The 19410-nt window shown below is 58.6% G+C and overlaps 2 protein-coding genes across 3 annotated transcripts; one reads left to right on the top strand and one right to left on the bottom strand.

Annotated features, from left to right (window-relative positions):
* The first annotated feature begins 182 nt into the window (after positions 1-182).
* On the top strand, positions 183-11753 carry R3HCC1L (R3H domain and coiled-coil containing 1 like). The gene is given in 8 exon segments (XM_030453290.1): positions 183-208; positions 5339-6771; positions 10280-10430; positions 10433-10454; positions 10566-10636; positions 10755-10850; positions 11055-11195; positions 11368-11753. Coding segments are annotated over 6 exon segments (1818 nt in total). The 5' UTR covers positions 183-208; positions 5339-5355; the 3' UTR covers positions 11117-11195; positions 11368-11753.
* A 1122-nt stretch (positions 11754-12875) lies between these two features.
* On the bottom strand, positions 12876-19370 carry LOXL4 (lysyl oxidase like 4). Of its 2 annotated transcripts, XM_030453147.1 has the most exons (15): positions 19293-19370; positions 18471-18772; positions 18098-18276; positions 17757-17968; positions 17147-17185; positions 16806-17022; positions 16483-16666; positions 16058-16212; positions 15559-15726; positions 15139-15301; positions 14772-15015; positions 14393-14508; positions 14159-14295; positions 13882-13993; positions 12876-13765 (listed from the first exon to the last, which is right to left on the bottom strand). In XM_030453147.1, exons 1-15 carry the CDS (start codon positions 19298-19300, stop codon positions 13695-13697), a joined length of 2307 nt encoding a protein of 768 aa, XP_030309007.1. In that variant the 5' UTR covers positions 19301-19370; the 3' UTR covers positions 12876-13694. The 2 variants fall into 2 exon arrangements, with proteins under 2 accessions (XP_030309007.1, XP_030309008.1); XM_030453148.1 differs by lacking the exon at positions 15559-15726.
* Between the last annotated feature and the right edge of the window lie 40 nt (positions 19371-19410).

Raw genomic sequence — 19410 nt, 5'->3', positions numbered from 1 at the left:
CGGGCACCCGTGTGTCCACGAGGTGCTGAGGAATGCCCCCGCGGTGAGGGTGGGAGCGGCCGCCCGGGGCGCGGGGCGGTGCGGGGGCCGGGGCCACGGCCGCACTACAGGTCCCGGCGATCCCCGCGGCGGGGCGGGACGGGGCGGGCCTGGTCGGCGGAAGCGGAGGCGGCGGCGCGGAGCGGCGGGGGACCCGGCGGGGCCACTGGTAACGGCTGGGGCATGGCCTGGTCCTGCATTGCCCGCGGGGTGCTCGGGGCAGGGGCACAACAGCTCGGGGGGAGCGCCCTGACCGGTCCCTGGGCTGCAAATTGTGCCCCCGGCCCCGCTCTTCCCCATTCCATGTCGCAGTCCTGGACCCACCCTTTGTCCCAACCCTGGCCACTGCCCACTGGCCCAGTCCTGGCCCCCAACCCCACTGTCCCTGCCCCAACTTCCACCCGCTGCCCCTGCCCAGCTCCTCACCCCCTGCCCCACACCTCGCTGTCACGCAGCGCCAGGACCACGCGGGTAACATATTCACGTTGCAGACCGCATAGCTCTCCCCAGCTTCTTGAGTCGTTGGGCAGCTCGAGGGCCGGGGAGTTATATGGCGTCCCTCGGTGCTCGGTGCGGTGGGCTCCCATGGCTCATAAAACATGTGCCGGGGCCTTCCAGGTGCCAGACACTGGTTTGTGGCTGCCGGCCTTCCCTTGGCGTCCCCTCCATCTTTCATGCTGCCTGTGGGGCTCTGTGTGCTGCCTGTCATGAGGCTGTCACAGCCCTGGAGTGGCCTGTGGCACAATACCAGTGACCAGACTCTGCCCCTTGCACATTTTGGGGTGGTTGTCCTGGCCATCTGCTTTATGGTCTGAGTACACCTGGGGCTCTGGGCCTTGTTTTCCAGGCTGCTTCAGTAGCTGCTTGAGGTTATTTTCCCTTCATTTTGTATGGGTCTCATTTTGTTTCCTGCGTATGTTTCTTGGATCCTTCTGATGATTTTGCTGCTCTGGCCAGTGTTTGCAACACCTCAAAAACATTACAAATATAATTACAGTTCACTATTGAAGTGAAAGTTTGGGAGATGGTATGAAACAATACCCTGAAGCTCAGCTAAGTTATGTCTCACTTGCATTATCCAAAAGCTTTGCTCAGCCATTCATCTGAAATAACTCCCTCCAGGCAATCCAGTGTGCTTCATCCAGGAGCCCATTGCGCTCTTCTGGCCATTATGATTCGCATTAGAGATGGGCACGGAGTTTATCTTGCACCTGACTCTGTTTTTATTGTTCTTTCCAGCCCCTTGTCTGGCCCTGGTTTCTTCCCAGCACCTTGTGTGTGTCAGCAGGTTAATCAATTTGTCTGGGCAGTGGCCATGCTGGCCAGGTCACCATGTCTATGTGCAGATGCTGTTTTTGCTTTTCCTGCAGCTGTTTTTGTGATGTCTTGGCTTCATTTGCATTTTTCTGGTGAAAAACAGTAATTTTGCCCTTTTGAGTCATCTTTATTTTTGAGCCATCATTAATTTTCTTTCCCTCCTCGTTTATTAATAGACCTTTTCACTTTTGTGCTGATTCTGCCTGGGTATATTTGTGAAGTCTTTTGTATTTCTCTTAGCCCTCCACTGTTAACTCCTTCTGCTGCTTTGTTGTCTCTTTTTTGTTACCCCTGCAGCTGTAAGGGGACACTGTTTACTTACAAATTCTCCTCCTCTCTGAAATGTTTCACTTCTCTTGTTCCAGGTATCTCCTAAGAGCATCACAAGCAAAAGGCGCGATTGAAATCTCTTTTCTCAGTGCCTTTCATGCCTTCACTGCCTCCTCCTTGCATAGCCAATGTTTGTTCAGGCTGCCGAAGAGCATCTTTCTCATGGCAGCAGGGGTCAGAGATGTCTTAAAGCCCATGGGGCTTCAGGCAGGCATTGGACGGGACACAGCTCTCTGCTCCTTGAAGCGTTTTGCTTTGCCTCATGCTAGCAACTCTGTGTTCTTGCCTTCACCTTGCCTCTCCTCACCGGGTATCTGGGTCCTTCCTTGGCCCCATTGCCTGCCACATGAGCCAGGCAAACTGGGCTGGAGCTCTCCTGAGAGCAGGAGAGGTGCAGAGTAGCCAAAATCTCTGGTAATCCTTACCCAGGGTTCTGGATGCTAGTGTTGTGCAGTTGGCAAGTGTTCCATGGCACGTGCCTGGCATGGGATGAGCCCTGTCAGTGGAGGGTTCCCCAATGGGGCTGTTGAGAATCTCCTTGTACTTGCTTTTTTATTAGTCTTGTTATTATATTTTTTCCCCCAGCTGAAGAGACCAATCTGCAGCAGGCTGTAAAGAGTGACATTGTGGGTGTGTGAGCTGCATGCCGAGGCTGTGCATGGTCCTCCATGGCACCCAGTCCTCAGGTGCTGCCATCCCCATTCACCACCAAGGCTCTAAGGTTATCTTCTCTATTGACAGGAGTATGGATTGAGTGGAATTAGAAACCTCGGAGGCTAAAAATACAGCTCCGTGCCAGGAAATGCAGCAGCCTGCTGGGAGGGCTCTGGGTGTCACCAAAACTTTTCCAGGAACTGGAACTTTCTGTGCCCTGCAGCCCAGCACCTGTGCTGATTACTGGGCTTTCCTCACAGGTCTGTGGCTGACACCTCTCCTCGCAATGGGAGAAAGCAGTGGGAGCCCAGGCTTTGCTGTCAGAGCTGCACCTTAGGTGTTCTCATGCACCAGACAGGGCTGCAGCTAGTGGAGGAATTCGGTGATGCACTGGTCAGAAGCAGGGTCAAAGATGTGGCCAGCCCTGTCTTGGTATTTTTTGTGGGGTCCTTCACTGGAGAGGAATGGGAAGGAAATTGGAGAAAACATTGTCTGTCTGTGCTAGAGGTGGTGGTTAGGGGAGACATGCAGGCTGGCATAATCTGGGCAGATGCTCCGAGACTTCACAAACTCATGCAAGTTCCCCATGAGCAGCATGCTCCTGGGAATGGTGTGGGGGGACCCTGTGCCTACAGGGAGCTCCAGCCATCTCCTAGCTGATGCTCCAGCATCTCCCTGGCTGCTCCAGGCTGTGTTGAGACAGGATGGTGGAAGTTACGTGCTAAGCAGTTGGGCAGCATTCCCACCACCACTTTTACCCTGGCACAATGGTGTGCCTAGTCTGTGGCTGCCTTTCCCTGCTTGGTGCTGTGATGCTGAGCTGTTTTGCTGGGTCCTTAAAGTGGAGCAGCACCCAGAGCAGCACAGGCCCTTTGGAGGAGGCACTGCTCATCCCACCTGCCTTTGTGGGGCAAGCTTGGTCCCAGAGCCTAGAAGCATCGCAGTTGCCCTGCCCAGCATGGTGTGAATGAGACCTGAAGCCAGGGCTGTTGCTCTGCCTCTCGGAGCATGAAATCAGTGCTGACGCGTGGCCGTGGCACCAATGAAGTGTGTAATAGAATGTGGGCAGGAGTTGTGCTGCCCTGTGGGGAAGAAGAAAGTGCTGTAGCATCTCTGCTGACCTGGGCCAGCTACCACCTTGCTGTGCTTCTCCCTGGGCTGCAGGAAGTAGCAGTTCTCTGGCAGGAAGCAGCAAGGAGAGGCAGGGCCGTGTGGGGAGAGGATGCTCCCATCACCAGCCGTCTGTCTAATGCTACACCATCTGCTTTGGAGGGTGAGGCAAGGTGAACGGCAAGCTTTTGAGGACCCCATAAATCCTCTGTGCAGAGGCTCTTCCTGGAGGTGACTCGGGGTGTGCGTGGAGTGATACTGTTGGCTACTCCTTGTGCTGGAGATCATTGGGAAGCAGAGCTTGGGGTGAATCGGTGATCCACCCCCAGGAGTCTGGTGGTGTCCCATGCACTGAGACTCTGGGCTTGGCTGGCTAAAGTCCTTTAGCAAAATGCACTTAGAAGTAATTGGAAGCTTTGCGTGGTTGGAAATGGTGTTGTGAGGGGAGGCCTTCTGGTACCCCCTCCTGTACCCAGGCTGTCGCTCGGTGGGAAAATGTATAATGCCTTGATGTTGAAAAATGACTAATCCAAACCATGGACGGTTTGTAGGATACGTTGCTTTCTCACGGTCGATAAAGATAAAGGGGATCGTTCTGCCAGCAAAATTAGTGTATCAAAGAGGGGGAAAAAATTACAATAGCTGTGGAGACAGAAAAATGATTGGGGCAGCCCTGGGACAGTGCCAAGCATCACTGTGGCACCTATGCCTGCACCTCATGCCACTGAGCCGGGCAGTGCGCAGGCACAGGTGCTGCAGTGATGCTGGGGAGCACTGCCCTGCCCAGGCTTGCTGGTGGTTTCTGGAGAGCCTTAAGAGACTCATCCATCACACTGAGGCAACCTTCCATCCATCTGTCCATCAGGAGGAGGGGATGATGCCGTGTGGCACGGGCAGCCCCATCTGCTTTCCAGCCGGTGGTTGGCCTCCCCTTGCCTTCCCGGCACTGCTGCTGGCTGTCGGCGAGAGAACCGTGGGGAATGTTCGCGCCTTGGCCGGGGGCTGCGTGGAGGAGAGGCTAATGTACCGGAGGTGCCTCGGAAATGAGAGCCTTGGATGGGTTCCTGGCCCTATTGATCTGCCGGCAGTTTATGTATCCTGACATTCATAATCTCGGTCGGCGCTGATGGTCCAGATTAATGGGCCTGGGGGCTGTCCATCCGTCACTTCACATTAATTACTGAAGAGGTGTTTTTTCAGTGATTTACCTGACAGTGGCCTGTGATGAATCCCCCTAAATGGAGTGGCCAGTGATTAATCATGGGGCCCCGGCCCGGCCCTGCTCTGCCTTCCCCTCAACCGCAGCGCAGCCCCCCCACACCATCCGTCTCCATAAACCCTGCCTGATGCATATTTATAGGGGCAGGGGGGCCTGGCAACTCCCAGCATGCCTGCTTCTGCCAAAGATGATGAAAAATAAATCTCTGCTGGGACGGGGCAGCAGGTGAGAGGGGCTGTGGCATGCTGGGGTGGCAGCTGTTGTCTGGTTTCCAAACTGGGGTTTGGGTTCTAGTGCTTCTCGGCTGCCACCACTGCCTTCTCCAGGGTTTTTGATACATGAATCAAGGGCTCTGTGTCCTGCTTCTGCTGCAGCTGCTGGCACCTGGGGCTAGAGGGCTCCAGGCAGAAGCTGCTGGAGTGGGGCAGGTGCCTAGGTGATGCTGGCAGAGTTTCCATGCCTCTCTGCTACACCCCACCGAAGGCTGTAGGGCTGCAGGGTGAACCAGGTGTCAAACCCTGTTTGCAGAGCCAGTACTGAGATGACAGTGTTGGGGCTCCACTGTCCATTGCTCTGTGCCAGCTGCTGTGAGAACGAGGGTGGGTGCCAGGCTGGGACAGGGTGGGGGCACTGGGACATGAGCCGGGCAGTGACACTCTCTCTCCTCAGCAGGCAGCGGTGGCAGCATGCAGCAGGAGGCGGAGGGCAGCCGACCGCGCCGCAGGAAGCCTGACATGGCTCTCTATGTGCCCAAAGCACGGCGGGAAAGAGCTGCACAAGCAGCAGATGACATGCTGGCTGGGCATCGCCGGGAGCCCAAGAATCACCACCTGGCACAGGACACTAGCACAGGCAGCAGTGAGGGGCAGAAGCGAAGCCCCCATGCCAGGACGCAGGCAGGCAGAACAGTGAGGAAGGAGAGCAAGGTGGATGCCAGCCCAAAGGAGCCACCGGCAGCCTCTGCCGGTCATTGCCAGAGGCCAGGAGGCAGCTGCACCCCCCTGCCTGTGAGCCTGGGAGCATCACCCAGTGTGCAGGAGTCGTGCCTGGATCCCGCTGTTGCCCGGCCCTGCGATGGGCAGGACAAATCATCCCATGATGAAGGACTCGGGGAGCTCAGCCATGGCTGCCAGATAATGAGGACTGAGCCTGACCCTCCATCCCCACTTAGTGCTCAGCCTGGGCCTATGGAGGCTGCAGAGCCCAAGGGTGACCCTATTAGCCCAACACCCCCTGCTAGCCTGATGCCAGAATGCCAGACAGTGCCAAGTGGTGTGTTGGAGCATTTGGGAGGCAACACCTCAGATCCAGCCAGGGACCTCTCTCAGAACCTGGGAGAGAGTGTTCTGCTGTTGGCAGGGGTGGATGATCAGGGCAGCGTTCCTGCGCTGGCTGTGGGTTTTAAAGCCTGGAGGAAGAGGGAGTGTGGACATTATCTCCTGGCAGGGCAGAGTGAGTACTATGCTGCTGGGGCACCAGAGGAGGAGGAGAGGTGGGGAGTCATGGCTGAACGTGTCAGGGAGGACACCTTGGATGCCCCAGGACGAGCCAGCTACAAGCCTGGGTGCTTGATGGGTGGTGCACCAGGGCTCCTGGGGGACAGTACCCCAGAGCAGGCCCAGCTCCCACCTGGGAAGGAAGAGAGCATTTCCAGCACCCAGCATCCCTGTTGGGAGGATGTACCAGTGCCCACTGTGGACGGGGTGGGCAGCAGCTCTGCCTGCACAGGTGACAGCACTGGGACTGAGAGCAGTCCACTGGGTGATGGTGAGGAGCTGGTGAGCAGTGCCTGGGAGGGGGTGGCCCTGGAGAGCCGCAAGCCTCCAGTGCCCCTGGAGCTGCTGTGCCATGGCGTAGAGGGGCTCTCACCTGCAGCCTGGGCCGAGGAGTCAGTGAGGCTGGGTGAGAACACAGCCTCACCACAGCAGCACCAGTGCAGCCAGGAGGCTGAGGAGAGTGGTGGAGGCGTCTGCAGTGGCTCCCCAAAGGCAGAGAAAACCAGCACTGGGACACAGAGCCAGGCCAGCCCAGACACCGAAGAGAGCTGGGATGCACTGTTCAACGATGATGGGGACTGCCTGGACCCAGAGCTGCTGGAGGAGGTACATCCTGCAATCTGGCACCCGCCAGGATTTGCAGGGATAGTGACTACTGCCTGCTGGGATGTGGGGATGGGTTGGCAGGAATTTGGTGTCCCTGTGTCCCCTGAGGAGGGTGCATGGAAGGAGGTGGGCGGTACCCTGGGTATGTGACCAGGTTCCAATCCTGTCCTGCAGTGCTGAAGGAGGCAGCGGAGATCTTCCCTCTATTGTACCTAAAGCACACCCAGTAAAACCTGCCTTAGTGCCATTAGCCATGACTGCACCCTCGTGAAACTGGGGCTGGTGATAAAGAAATGGGATGAGATGTATGGGCTTCCATTGAAATAGCGACGGGAAGTTTCCTCAAAACTACGGCTTCTTAATCAGCTATGGCTCATTACCATCCCCTTCTGCATACGTGTTGCTGAATTTACTGCAATTAGCAGCTTAATGCTGGGACCCATGCCGTTTTCCTGCCATTTGTGAGGAAAACTTGGCTTCTGCAGTGATGCTGGATATCCCTTATTGCATTTTATATCAGTAGTGTCAAACCAGTAATTTTCTGAATGACATTAATGTGCCCAAGGTAACAAACAGCACCAATATTGTTACAGCCAGTGTCTGTCCAGCCCAGGCTGGAGGCAGGGTGTGAAGTGGCGGATGATGCCTGATGTGAGCTTCTGTGGGGCGATGGGATAAATCAAGAGCATCCTTAGAGAGGGGCACTGGTACACACCTCATTCACGGGGCTGTACCTGGGTTGGCGTGCCCTTACTGGGCCTAGCATGGGGATGGAACAGGGTATGGGATGCACAGCTCACCTCCAGGGCCTCTCTGAGGGACACAGAGAGGGGTGTTGGGTATCACCATCCCTGCCCAGTTGAGCTCCCTTCAGCTGCCAGGAGGCTATGGTGAGTGTTGGTGCAAGGATGCTGCTGCTGCCTGTGGCACTGGCACTGGCACTGGCTTTCCGTGGGCTGGCACAGGGGCAAAGCTTTGTCCTCAGGCACCGTGGAGTGATAGCCTGGCCCCACTGGAGAGTCAGGTCAGGGGGTGCCCCTGTTATGGTGCAGCCATAGGATGCTGTGGGCAAGATAGTGCCACACAGCACCAGTGCCAGCTGAGAACAGCTCTGCAGCATCTGTGTTTAGCTTCTCTGTACACAAGCTCCAAGCAAAGTTTGCGCTTTCAAGGAAGCTTCCCAGAATGGGTGAATAAGAATCTGAATAAAGGATTTATGGATTCAAAGTTGCCATCTTCAACCCCTGCAGATCCCCATGCCAGTCCTGGAGCTTCCTGAGCTCCCAGCAGGTGGATGTGGCTGCTTGGGTAGGGCGCAGGCTCTTGAGGAGATGGAGCTGTTAATTAACAAAAAGGATGAGAAAATTAGTGGCATTTTTCCTCGTAACTGAATCCTTATGCACTGCAGATAGCTGGCAGAGAGCAAGATTTATGATGTTCTGTGTGGAGGAGAGATTTCTGATAGCGACGGCTCTTTAATCTAGCAGGAAAAAACACCATAGAGAGATACATTGGCTGGAAGCTGAAACCAGACAAATTTAGAGCAGAAATCAGTTTGAATGCAGAGGGTAATTAAGCGCTGCATCCACTTCCTTGCAGGCTTGGTGGACTCCACCAGCTGATGTGGCGTGCTGGGGGACGCAGTGTGTGCATGCAGGCACATGAGTCCCCCCCAGCTCTGGAAGTGCACTCTTGATAAGCAAGTGGGAGCATAAGTGAGTGGCTGTGGACCCCTCTAACATGCTCAGTTGAGGATGCATCTTGGGAGAGCAGTGAGGCATGATGGACAGGCTTCATTTCCTGTGGTCTCTTATCTTAGCCATCCGTCTGCCCATCCATCAGCAGACCCTTCACAGTGGTGGGGGCTGTAACCTGGCTCCTGCTCCCTGCATCATCCCAGGGCTGTGGGCACACTGCTTGCCCAGGCTGGAAGCATTGGGGGACCTGTTGAGCTGTGCCTGCTGCATGGCTGAGCCCGGCTGCCAGACGGCACCCATCCTTGCTGCCCTGCCACACTCGGTGATTTGTGAAGGTCAAGGACTGCTCCAGCACTCAGTGCTCCTGCTCTCTAATCATCTTCTCCACGTCTGGTGCTACCCCACTGCTCTGCTCCCTCAAGTGACACCACAGGGCTTCATCCTGCCCAGAGATGGCTACTTTGCATCCCTGAGCATGCAGGGGGTGCTGAATGAGTGTGCAGCCCCACACGGGATGTGCTTGGTTAATGGGCAGCAGTGTCAGGGCAGGCAGTTCTGCCAACAATGTTAGCATGTCCCGTGAGCTCCATAACTCAGCTCTCCCCTCCACCAGCATCCAGCTGCCCTGCCAGCACCCCCTCACCTGCCGTGAATCTATCTTCCCCATAAAATTGTCGGAATGAGCACTTTTTATTGACTGAGCTGGCTGGGATTTATGGACTCTAACCTTCCAGCCATGGTGTGCTCTGCTACAATCACTTGGGGAATCAGGCTGGGAACCTGGCTGAGTTATGGACCTGCTCCCCTGCACCGTGCTTGCCCCGCTCTCCAGAAGTGGATGGAGAGAGAGCTCTGGCAACTTTGGGCTGTTCCTGGCCTGGTGTCATGGCTGGAGTGGGGCTGTGAATCCCCTCAGCCTCTGCCATGGTGTGGTTTGGAAAGCAGAGGTGCAGCAAGTGATGCCCACCAGCAGCAGGGAATGAGGGGCAGCTGTGCACCCCGTGTCATGGCAGTGGGTGAGTGACTGCTGTCCCTGTTTTAAAATGAAGGTTGAACAATGGCAGAGGTAGAAAAGCACTACAGCTGTCATCTTTTAGTCCTGGAAAAAGTACCCCACTGTGAGATACTAAACACACACAACTCTAGCTTATCAGAAAGAAGGTTGAGAAGGGACTTGATTAGTGTAAGTGCCAGCATGGGGAGGGTATAGGAGACTGAGGTCTCTTTCATCCAGTGGAGAGGCAGAACAAGAACCACCAGCTGGAAAGCAAAGCCAGAAAAATTCAAATAAGAAATAAGGCACACATTTTTAGTCACGCAGGTGATTAACCACCAGAACTTGCTCCTCAAGGGAGTGCTGGCTCTTCTGTCTCAGCACCTGGAGTGCTGAGGGGCTTCTCTAGTGTGTATACTATAGTTGGGACATGCTGAGACTAGTGGTCCAGTGTAGCAGGCAGAAATTAGTCTTTCTTTCTCATCTTTCTGTCCTGTTCCTTTTTTCCCAAATGTATTTGAGTTAGTATGTCACTGTGGAAGGAGGGGTGGTCTCAGGGTGCACATGCTCTCCCTGTGGCCTGGTGGGACCACAGAGCACAGCAAGGGAAGGGATGCTGGTAATGGGAAAAGCAAGTGTGTGGTGTGAGAGCCTCAGTCGATAACTCCTAATATCTCAATGCCGTGAATCCACCTGCAGTGCTGGGGCAGGAGCCCCAGACAGGTTGCTTCCCAGGGAGTGCTTGCCATGGATGGGGAGCTGGCATGGGGCAGGCGGGCATGGGTTGCTCAATGCTATGCCTCTCCCACCCCTGCAGCTCTCAGGGGGCAAGAAGCTCCAGGATAGCCAGCAGTCACCCCGCTTCAACTACTATAGGGCCGAGCCTGCTGCACCAGACCTCAGCGATGCTGAACTGCCCCATGTCATCGAGATTTATGATTTCCCCTCGGATTTCCGCACTGAAGACCTGCGCGTGTTTTCTGCAGCTATCAGTGAGTCTGCCAGCAATTCCATCCCTGATGCTGGGGTTCCCTATCTGCATTATGCTCTGGACCCTTCCCACCTGATGCTGATGCCTTGCTGAGTTTCCCTCTCTCCTGCAGGAAAAAAGGCTTTGATATTAAATGGGTGGATGATACACATGCCTTGGGCATTTTCTCCAGCCCCATAACAGGTACTGATCACAGTGCAGCTGGGGATGGGTAGGGGGGAAAGGCATCCTGCCCTCCTGTGGCCAAATCCTGGGTATGGCGCTGGCCTTGCATGCAGATGCCAATGCTCTCTCCCTGCAGCAAGCGATGCCCTCAGCACCAAGCACCTGATGGTGAAGACTCGCCCACTTTCCCAAGGCACCCGTGCCTCTAAAGCAAAAGCCAGGGCATATGCGGGTGAGTGACACTGCCTGGTGCTGGCTTGTGCCATGGTGCTTGTGCTGCATATCCCAATAACCGTGGAGGGTTGGGGAAGCCAGCATCACTCTGCAGCACTTAAGCTGTGCAGAGTTATGCTGGCTTCCCTGTGCCTCTGGGGATGCCTTCCTATCCCTCCCGGGATGTCCCCTATTGATATCCTCCATCTCTGTTCACCCAGACACTACCTGCAGCCAGCCAGGAGCGCCCTGAAACATCGGCTGCCTTGGCCAGGCGGCTGGTGATCGGTGCCCTGGGGGTACGCAGCAACCAGACGCCAGCTCAGCGGGATGCCCGAACGGAGAAAGCTGCAAGAAGCCCGGGGTGAGATTTGGATGCCTGAGGGGGCTGTGGTGTCTGAGGACCCCTCTGTGAATGCATCTTGTTAGGGTGCTGGTGGAAGGGGATGTGCCAGGGTGGGGTCTGGCCCCCTTCCACCGGGAAGTGGGTACCTTGGGATGATGGGGGCACCGGGCTGATCTCCTTGTCTCTGCAGAGAGGAAGCGCCTAGAGAGCAAGCAGCGGGAAGATGCCTGGGAGGCCGGGAGTGAGTGAGGAGATTGCACCTTACTCTGCTGGGGAACCCTTCTGGGGTGCCCGGGTCCTCTCTGCAGACAGGCACCAGCATCTTGGAGCAGGAAACGGATCTTGTGCACATTGCCAAAGCACTGGGCTGCTCCACTGAGGGGGCTGAGCAGGGTCGCGCACAGGCTGTTGGTGCTGTGCGGATGCTGTTGCCCGCTTGCCCCAGGGCAGTAGCCCCGGTGCTGCTGAGGGAGCAGCCGGCAGGATCAGGGGATCTCGGCAGTGATCACATGGGGGGACCCCTGCACCTGGCAGGGCCTTGAGAACGAGAGTTTCTGTCCTTTATTTTGCTAATAAATACCAATTTATTTTGATTTGCTTGTCGGGCTGTGGTTCTCCATGCCCTGCGTGCCGGGGGGAGGGTCCTGCACGCCTGAGGCTGCTACACATGGTCCCTGCTGCCATACGGATGCCCACCCTTCCCAGGTGGTGGGTGTCCCCGGTGGGGTGGGTGGGTGGGTGGGGGCTGCAGGCAGGAGGTGTGGGGCAGGGCAGCGGGCAGGAATGTGCTGGCAGGGATGCTGTTTACTTCCGCGGAGCAGCTGCGGCCCCGAACAGCGGGGCCCTTGTTGGCAGACGGGCAGGGCGCCTTCCCGGCCCCGCGCTGGGCTGTGATGTGGCTGCACAGACGGCCAGGCGGGCGGGGGGCTTCCTGCCCTGCCCCGAGCAGGAGCACGGGTGGGCGTCTGGGACCTGCGTTTGGCTCCTCTGCTTTGCATCCTCTCAGCACTTAAAAAATGGCTCTTTGTGGCCCAGCAGTCCTGCTCCGTAGCTCCCCTCGAAACTCTTGGGCACACTGTTGGTGGGGCTCCCGTGACCTTTGCAGCAAGTGGGGATGAGGATGTTGCTTTTCCGCCACCCCTGCCAGCAGTTTGTGTGTTTTCAGTCATGGCTGTCTCACCTCAGCCTGTGCCGAAGGACTTGTGTGGCTGCCCAGTGTCCCCTGGCTGTTCCCCAGCTCGGCGGCGGTGGAGCTGGTCATGACCCCGTGGTGGTGGCTGCCTGCCCCGGTGCCGGCAGTGCCAGCTGGATGCTCTGTCAGCTGCTGCTCCATGGACAGTGGAAATTTCAGGAACAAATCTGCTCTCATGCGGAAAGCATCTTTGCTGCTGTCCAGCAACCTCTGACCCCTGACCACAACAGAGTGAGCCTCTGCCAGCACGTGTCCCACCATGGCCCCTGGCCTCAGGCCACCCTGGTGTGTCCTCGCTGTCCCCAGCAGCTCTTCCACGTGTGGGGACTGTCACGTGTGGGTACAACCCAGGCTGTGCAGGACTGAAGCAGGTGCTGGCAGTCATCCCAACCCCTGGGCTGGTGTCCAGTGGCAAGGTGGGGACAGGCAAGGAGTGCAAGGAGATAGGTAGCACTGCCCACTAGCTGGGTCACTGGACACTGGGCTGTACAGTGTGGGTCAGTGGTGAATATTTCCATTTATTTCCTTTAAAAAAAATGCCAGAAACCATGGGAGGAAAGAAACGGAGAGCAAGGGCATGTTTTCCCCAGTGTCACACCCTGTACCCAGGAACAAGGACTTTAAAGGGGCAGAGCAGCCCCTATCCATGCTCCTAGGGCTGGGAAGCTGCCAGGGCAGCCTGGGAAAGCCCAGCATGGTGTCTGCCAGTGGGCTGGCTGCTGGCCTGTGCTGCCACAGAGCTGGTCAGGTCCTTTGCGTGCACAGGGTCAGCCAGTTCAGGGACTGCTGGTGGCAAGCTGGGACCATTCACACACAGGCAACTGAGGGGGGACAGTACCTGGCTGGGGGAACATTTATACCAAGGTTGCTCCTGGCTGAGGACCAGCCTCATGGTCCTGCTGGGGAGGAGTGCAAGGGAAGGAGCTGGCAATGGTGGGGCTGATAAGGGGGTACCCCCTCTCCCGTTGCTTAGCATCTTTATTGAGGACAGGACTGGTGCACAGATGGCAGTAGCCAAGGCCTGTTCTTGGTCTGCTGGGACGAGGAGGTCAGAAGGGCAGGCTGAGGTAGTCATCCGGGGGGGACACTGGAGCTGTGGGGGTGTGGGCTGCTGTGACACCCAGGCTCCTCTTGCAGTTCCCAACAGCAGCATGGGGCTGGGCACCCCCAGGTGCTACCCACCAGCCCTGGTTCTTGTCTCCATCCTCTGCAGCAGCACCAGTAAATACAACAGTCTTGGCGTCCCTGAGCTCAGTCTGGTGCTGCCAGGGTGCAGGAGCTGGGCTGCCCTGTGGTGCTGCTGGAAGCGTGCCAATGCCAGGGGGTCATACAAGGTTGTTGGCCAGGCGCTCCCGTCGCTCCAGATCACTCACCACATCAGCACCATAGGCATCGCCTGGGCAGAAAAATGGCATGGGTAGGGGAGACAATATGGGACCTGTGGGACCCCCTGCCCTGCCACTTCCCACCAGCCCTGCCTGACATGCCCCCTCTGCTCCTGTTCCTCCTTACTTGTGTGGCAACCATGCATCCAGACGCGCTGCCCATCATACTTGCACTGGCACCGCATCACGTTGTTGGAGAAATCTGACTCAGCCACCTCATGCTTGGGGTTCACAACCACCTGGGGAGGATGAAGAGCAGACCTGGGGGCACTGCTGCCATGCCTTGGCTAGACAGGCCTGTGGCTTGGACAGTGGGGGTGCAGAGAGGGGGATGCTGGTGGTGCCCATGGAGGGTGGCCCTCAGGCCTGAGCTGGAGGCACACCTTCCTCTTCCATCCCTGTACCTGGAAGGTGTAGCTGCCTGGTGGCACATCAGTGATGTCAATCCACTGGCAGTCAATATCATGGCGATAGGTGTCCCAGCACCCCACGCTCACCCCCTGCTCCCCAAAGTTGGCGCAGGCAAAGCGCTGCTGCAGCCCTGTGGGTGGGAGGGGAGGTGAAGGAGGGCATGGGCAGAGCCCAGCTTGGGGAACAGGACTGGGGGGGTCACTGGCACCTCTGTGGCTGGCACCTACCTTCGGGGCAGTTGGTGTCCTCCAGACAAAAGCTGGCCTTGTGCCCTTCAGCCACCTTGGAGCCATTGAGCGTCAGCAGGTCGTAGTGAGTGAAGACCTCAATGCTGTGGAAGTGCCTGCAGGGAAACGGGCTGAGCATAGGGCTGCTCCCTGGCCAGGGAACACGCACTGGCCCAGACACCCAGCCAGGGGCAGGCAGCACCCAGAAGCTCTGAGCAAATTACAGCCTTGAAGCCAAATAAAGCTGTAATGACAGTGCCAGCGTGGACGCTGCTTATTACCTGGGGCAGGCCAGCCTCTGGGGGATGGGTGCCACTGTGTCCTGCCTGGCCAGGGGAAGGGGCAGCCCCCTGCCAGCCCCTGCTCATGGGCCACTCACCGGTGGCACTGGTGCCAGGTCCAGGCATGACGCCCCATCCTGGGTCGGAAATCGGCTCTGCCAAGGTTGTGGATCTGGGAGGAGAAACGGAGCAGGCGGCGGTGGCCATAGGGCCAGTCCATGTGGTCAGCAGAGCGGGAAAGACAGCGCTCCTCGTGGGCACAGTACAGTAGCCCCAGTGGCCGGTCTTCCAGGTAGGCTGTCTCCTGCACCAGCTGGGCATTCATCACCAGGTCTGGGGCATCTGGCACAGAAGGGTTTGGTGGACACAGTGGGTCATGCTCACCCTGCAGAGCAACCCCTGCTCTCCATGCCAGGAGGAGAGGGATCCTCCCCTAGCTGTACTCCATGGGCTCCGGGTACTCACAGGCAGTGCAGGTGACCCCCGCCGAGAAGCGTCCCCCCCCACTGGGGCAGTGGACGGGGCCGTGGCGCTGGCACTGCTGCAGGGCCAGCTCGGTGCCAGCACAGCGCACGCCGCTCATCACCACCCGGGCAGCATCAGGGCTGCCTGCCCAATACCACGTCTCCTGGGCAGAGGAGGAGCACAGTGCTCAGACCAGCTCTCACACCCCCTGCCAGCACCCACCACCTCCCCTGCCCTAATAATCAAGGGTTGGACTTGATGATCTCTGAGGTCCCTTCCAACCCAGCCAATTCTATGATTCTATGAATACTGGCACCAGGGCTTGTTCCCTGGGGCTGCCCCATCCCAGAGCCCCCCGCCACCCCATGGTCATGTCACACATCCTATTGGACCCCTCCCAGCCCAGGCCCTGGTGCTCACCTGGAGGGCATGGCTGGCAAAGCCCAGCCCCAGCTGCCGGCAGACAACCATGGCCTCATTCAGCCCCCACTGTGCACCACACACTGCGCCCCACTGCAGCCCCCCCTGCACAGGCACCAGCACCTCCACCACACCCTCCTCAGGGCTGCGGCCCCCAGCCAGCCGCACCTGCAAGCAAAGAGGGGCTCAGCTGGAGTGCAAGGCAGACCCCCAGCTCTCCCCCCAGCTGCTGCAATGGGGCCAGTGGCCCCGCGCTTACAACTGAACATCTCCCTCACCTTCATCTCCCTCCCCACAAAACCACTTATGACAGCAGCTCATCCTGTGCCCACTTCAACCCCCTCCTCCCCCCCCCCCCCAACAGCATGTTGCTGTGCTCCCCCTGTGCCCTGGGCCACCCCAGGGCTGCTCTGAACAGCCAGCCACAGAGATTTGAGGACAGGGGGCTGTACAATGGGGCTGAGGCTCTACAGGTTCTGGGGAGAAGGCAGGGGCTCACCTGGCTCTGGAAGTCCATGTGGGGCATGTGGCAGCGGACAGCAGCATCAGCCTCGTGCTTGCACCCACTCCGCTTGGCATCCTGGAAGTGGCACTCTCCCAGGGAGTGCTCCTGGCCTGTGCATCGCACCTCACTCATGTGGATGGGCCCCAGGCCTGAAGCAGAGGGAGGGTCAGTGCTCCCTGCTCTGCCTGTCCTGGAGCCAGGAGTTCCCCACACTCCTTCTCCTTGTCTGGAGCTTCCCTATGGTCATGAGGCTGCCCACAGTAGGAGCAGCCAGGAAAGCCCCATCCCAGTGCTGGCTGGAGCTGCCTGGACATTCCAGGATATTCCAACACCACCCAGTACACCAGCGGCATTCCCCACCATGCCCCTCTATGTCCAGTGATGCCCCACCCAAGTCCCTGCTGCCCTATGTGCCTCACCTTGACCCATTTGAGCTCCCACCAGGGCCTGCTTCGCTGTCCCATAGCCCAGCTGCCGGCACACCACGCTGGCTGCAGCCAGGTCCCACTGCTTGTCACACACGGTGCCCCACTGCCCATGGCGCAGCACCTCCACCCGGCCCTCGCCGGGATGGGTGCCAGCTCGTAGCCGCACCGGGAGGACCTGGGCATAGGGAGCAGCTGGTCAGTGGCCTCAGGGCATGGCCACTATGAGCACGGGTGCAAACAGGGTGGCTGGGTGCTGCCTGGCTCCAGGACCCTCTGTCAGCAGGACAGGGGTGCAGGACCATGCCAGGGCTCACCTTTCCTGGGGGTGTCTTTCTCTTGCCCTTTCCTGTGCTCTTCTGAAAGGCAGGGCTGGGGAGGCAGCTGGTGATGGCGTGCATGCCACGGGGGCAGGCGTGCTGGCGAGGGGCTGGTGGGTCCACTTGTGTGGGGCAATGGTCTAGGTGGGGCTCCGTGCCCTGGCACCGCACCCTGTGGATCCAGAAGCTGTTCTTCTGGCTGAGGGTCTTCAGACTGCCGAGGGAGAGGAGCAGGGACTGGCATCAGCTCAGGTGCTGGACATTCTTCCCTATCCAACACCAGCACTGGGTGCCTGTTCAGCCTGCCCCTGCTAGCCCTGCCCAGGGCTGAGGCCCACCTGGAGTCTGGGTCCTTCAGCTTCATGTTCCAGAGCTTCCTGGGATACACAAAGAGAAGAGGTCGAGGGGGGGGGTGACCATGCCACCCCTGCAGGGCTTGGGATACTCCACCCCATCAACCCTTCCCTCTCCAGCAACCTGTGGCAGCAGCTGAAGAAGTCCTCCCACGGCAAGGCAGGGTGAGGACAGGTCCTCTTCCCACTGGCAATTACCGTGCCAAGTCTGGCTGTATAGCATGCCCCAGCGGGACTGTGCAACTCCTGGCACCCGCAGGGGTTCATTATAGGCTGTATTTATAGCCTCAGCTCAAGGCGGGGCAGAGGGGCTGAGGATCATTTGCTTCTCCTTTCCTTCCACCCACACTTTGCTGGCCATGGCTGGTGGCGGTCCCTACAGCTTGCCAGCTGCTGCCAAGCCCAACTCTGCCCCTCACTGAGGCCACAAGAAGGGGACCCAGGCATAGCCAGGCTATACCAGCATCCAGCACACCCATTCACATGTGCATCCCCTCCCTGACACCCCCTATTCTCTTGCCCTCACAGCATGTCCATTCAGGCACCCTGCTCCTCAATGCTCCACATCTGCAAAGTGGCTTTGCAACATTCCTACCGGTAAAAGCTGGTGTTGATGTTCTTCTCCCGGGGGAAGCCCAGCATCCCGCAGACCACATGACTGTTGTTCCTGGTCCAGCCAGCATCACACACCTGCCTCCAGCGCCCATTGTATTTCACCTCCACAGCACCCTCCATCACTGGCATGCTCAGCTTGGCCCGAGCCAGGATGGGCTTGAGCCGCACCTCCTCCAGGCTCAGCCCCTGCACCTGCCACAGTAGGCACAGGGGTGAGCATGGGGGCTCCAGCATCAAGGACAGAGTGTGCCAAATGGGGATAGTGGGAAGGGTCAAAAGGACCTGACCTAGAATCCCCCATCCATCCTGTTGGGCACTCACCTCTCCCAGATGACCAGAGAGGGTGGCCTGGGGGGATGCGTCAGGCAGGCGCTGTCCTGAGCACACCACACCAGCATCCTCACCATGATGACAGTCACTGGTGCCCCAGCCATTGTGGACACACTCTGCCAGGGAGCCCTCGCTGCCCCCACACCGCACGTTGTCCAGCCAGATGGGACCTGGGGACACATATGCAGGGCTGGTGGTCACGGTTAGGAGGTCCCCATGTCCCTCCCCAGCGCCATGGACCCCATCCAATGCCATGGACCCCACAGGCTGCCCTCATGCACAGTCCCCCCCCCCCTCAGCAGGCTGTCCCAGGCTAAGAACACTGCCCTCACCAGGATCCCCTATCCCTCCATTCCCACCCTACCTTCCCCTTGGCCATAGGTTGCACTGTGGGTCCAGGTGACAGCTGCGGTGTAGCCCAGCTGCCGGCAGGCGACAGTGGCCACGTGGAAGTCAAAGCCATCATCACAGATAGTGCCCCAGCGCCCCTGGTACAGCACCTCCAGCCGTCCCTCTCCAGCTGGCCCCCGTGGCCCCACCAGTCGCAGCTGTACAGGGGATGGATCCTGATCGCTGGGGACCGCCCGGCACAGCAGCAGGACCAGCGACAGTAGAATGGGGCTCGTGCCAGCTCGCAACACCATAGCGGCTCCAGGTGTGGGATCCCTGGGGACAGCCCGACACTGAGCCCTTGGGAGCCACAGCAGTGGTTGTGTGTGCTGCCGTAGCCTTCCCCTGCCCGAGGAGCTGGGTGATGGTGGAGGGATGTCATGGCCCTTAGGCACGGCGGTGACATCCCTGTCCCTGCGCTGTGGCGGCTGCAGGGCATGGTTCCTGCCATACACAGTTCTCAGCGTCCCCTCACCCTGGGGCACAGCCCCAGCTCCACAGCCCCCTTGCCGGGGTCACCCAGCCCTGGCACCCTCCCCACGCCCCCATCCAGACACTCGCTGACGCACACTGCCAACAGCCACGGGAACCCTCATGAAATTACCCTGCTCCTACTGTTCCCTGCCTGCCCCATGCTTCGGACCACCAGAGCACTGTGCCGGACATAAGGCTCTCCTGCCCATCCTCCCTATCATCCCACCTCTCCTCCTGCGATACCACTCAGCACTAGTGGGGTTTCTGCCCGCCCCCCATGTGCCCAGACCCCCCCCTTCCCGGGGCCATCTCCCGCACTCACCCTGGCATGGGGTGACGGTGCGAGACAGGCAGCAGCGTGGGGCGGGAGACGGGGAGGGGACGCGTCGCTGGCTGCCGCCGGGCTCTAGCAGCTTTCCTGCCGCCGAGCGCCGCCCGCG

The sequence above is a fragment of the Calypte anna genome, chromosome 6, assembly GCF_003957555.1.
Source record: "Calypte anna isolate BGI_N300 chromosome 6, bCalAnn1_v1.p, whole genome shotgun sequence".
NCBI classification, from domain to species: Eukaryota; Metazoa; Chordata; class Aves; order Apodiformes; family Trochilidae; genus Calypte; species Calypte anna.
Note: the sequence above shows the minus strand (reverse complement) of the source record. Positions and strands in the feature narration are given on the sequence as shown.

What these genes read in the sequence shown, in the direction of transcription:
- LOXL4 (XM_030453147.1), bottom strand. An exon ending in GGGAGCTCAAATGGGTCAAG is followed by an intron (nt 16,213 to 16,482) that starts GTGAGGCACATA and finishes CCTCTGCTTCAG; the next exon opens with GCCTGGGGCCCATCCACATG. An exon ending in GGGGGTCACCTGCACTGCCT is followed by an intron (nt 15,016 to 15,138) that starts GTGAGTACCCGG and finishes CTTCTGTGCCAG; the next exon opens with ATGCCCCAGACCTGGTGATG.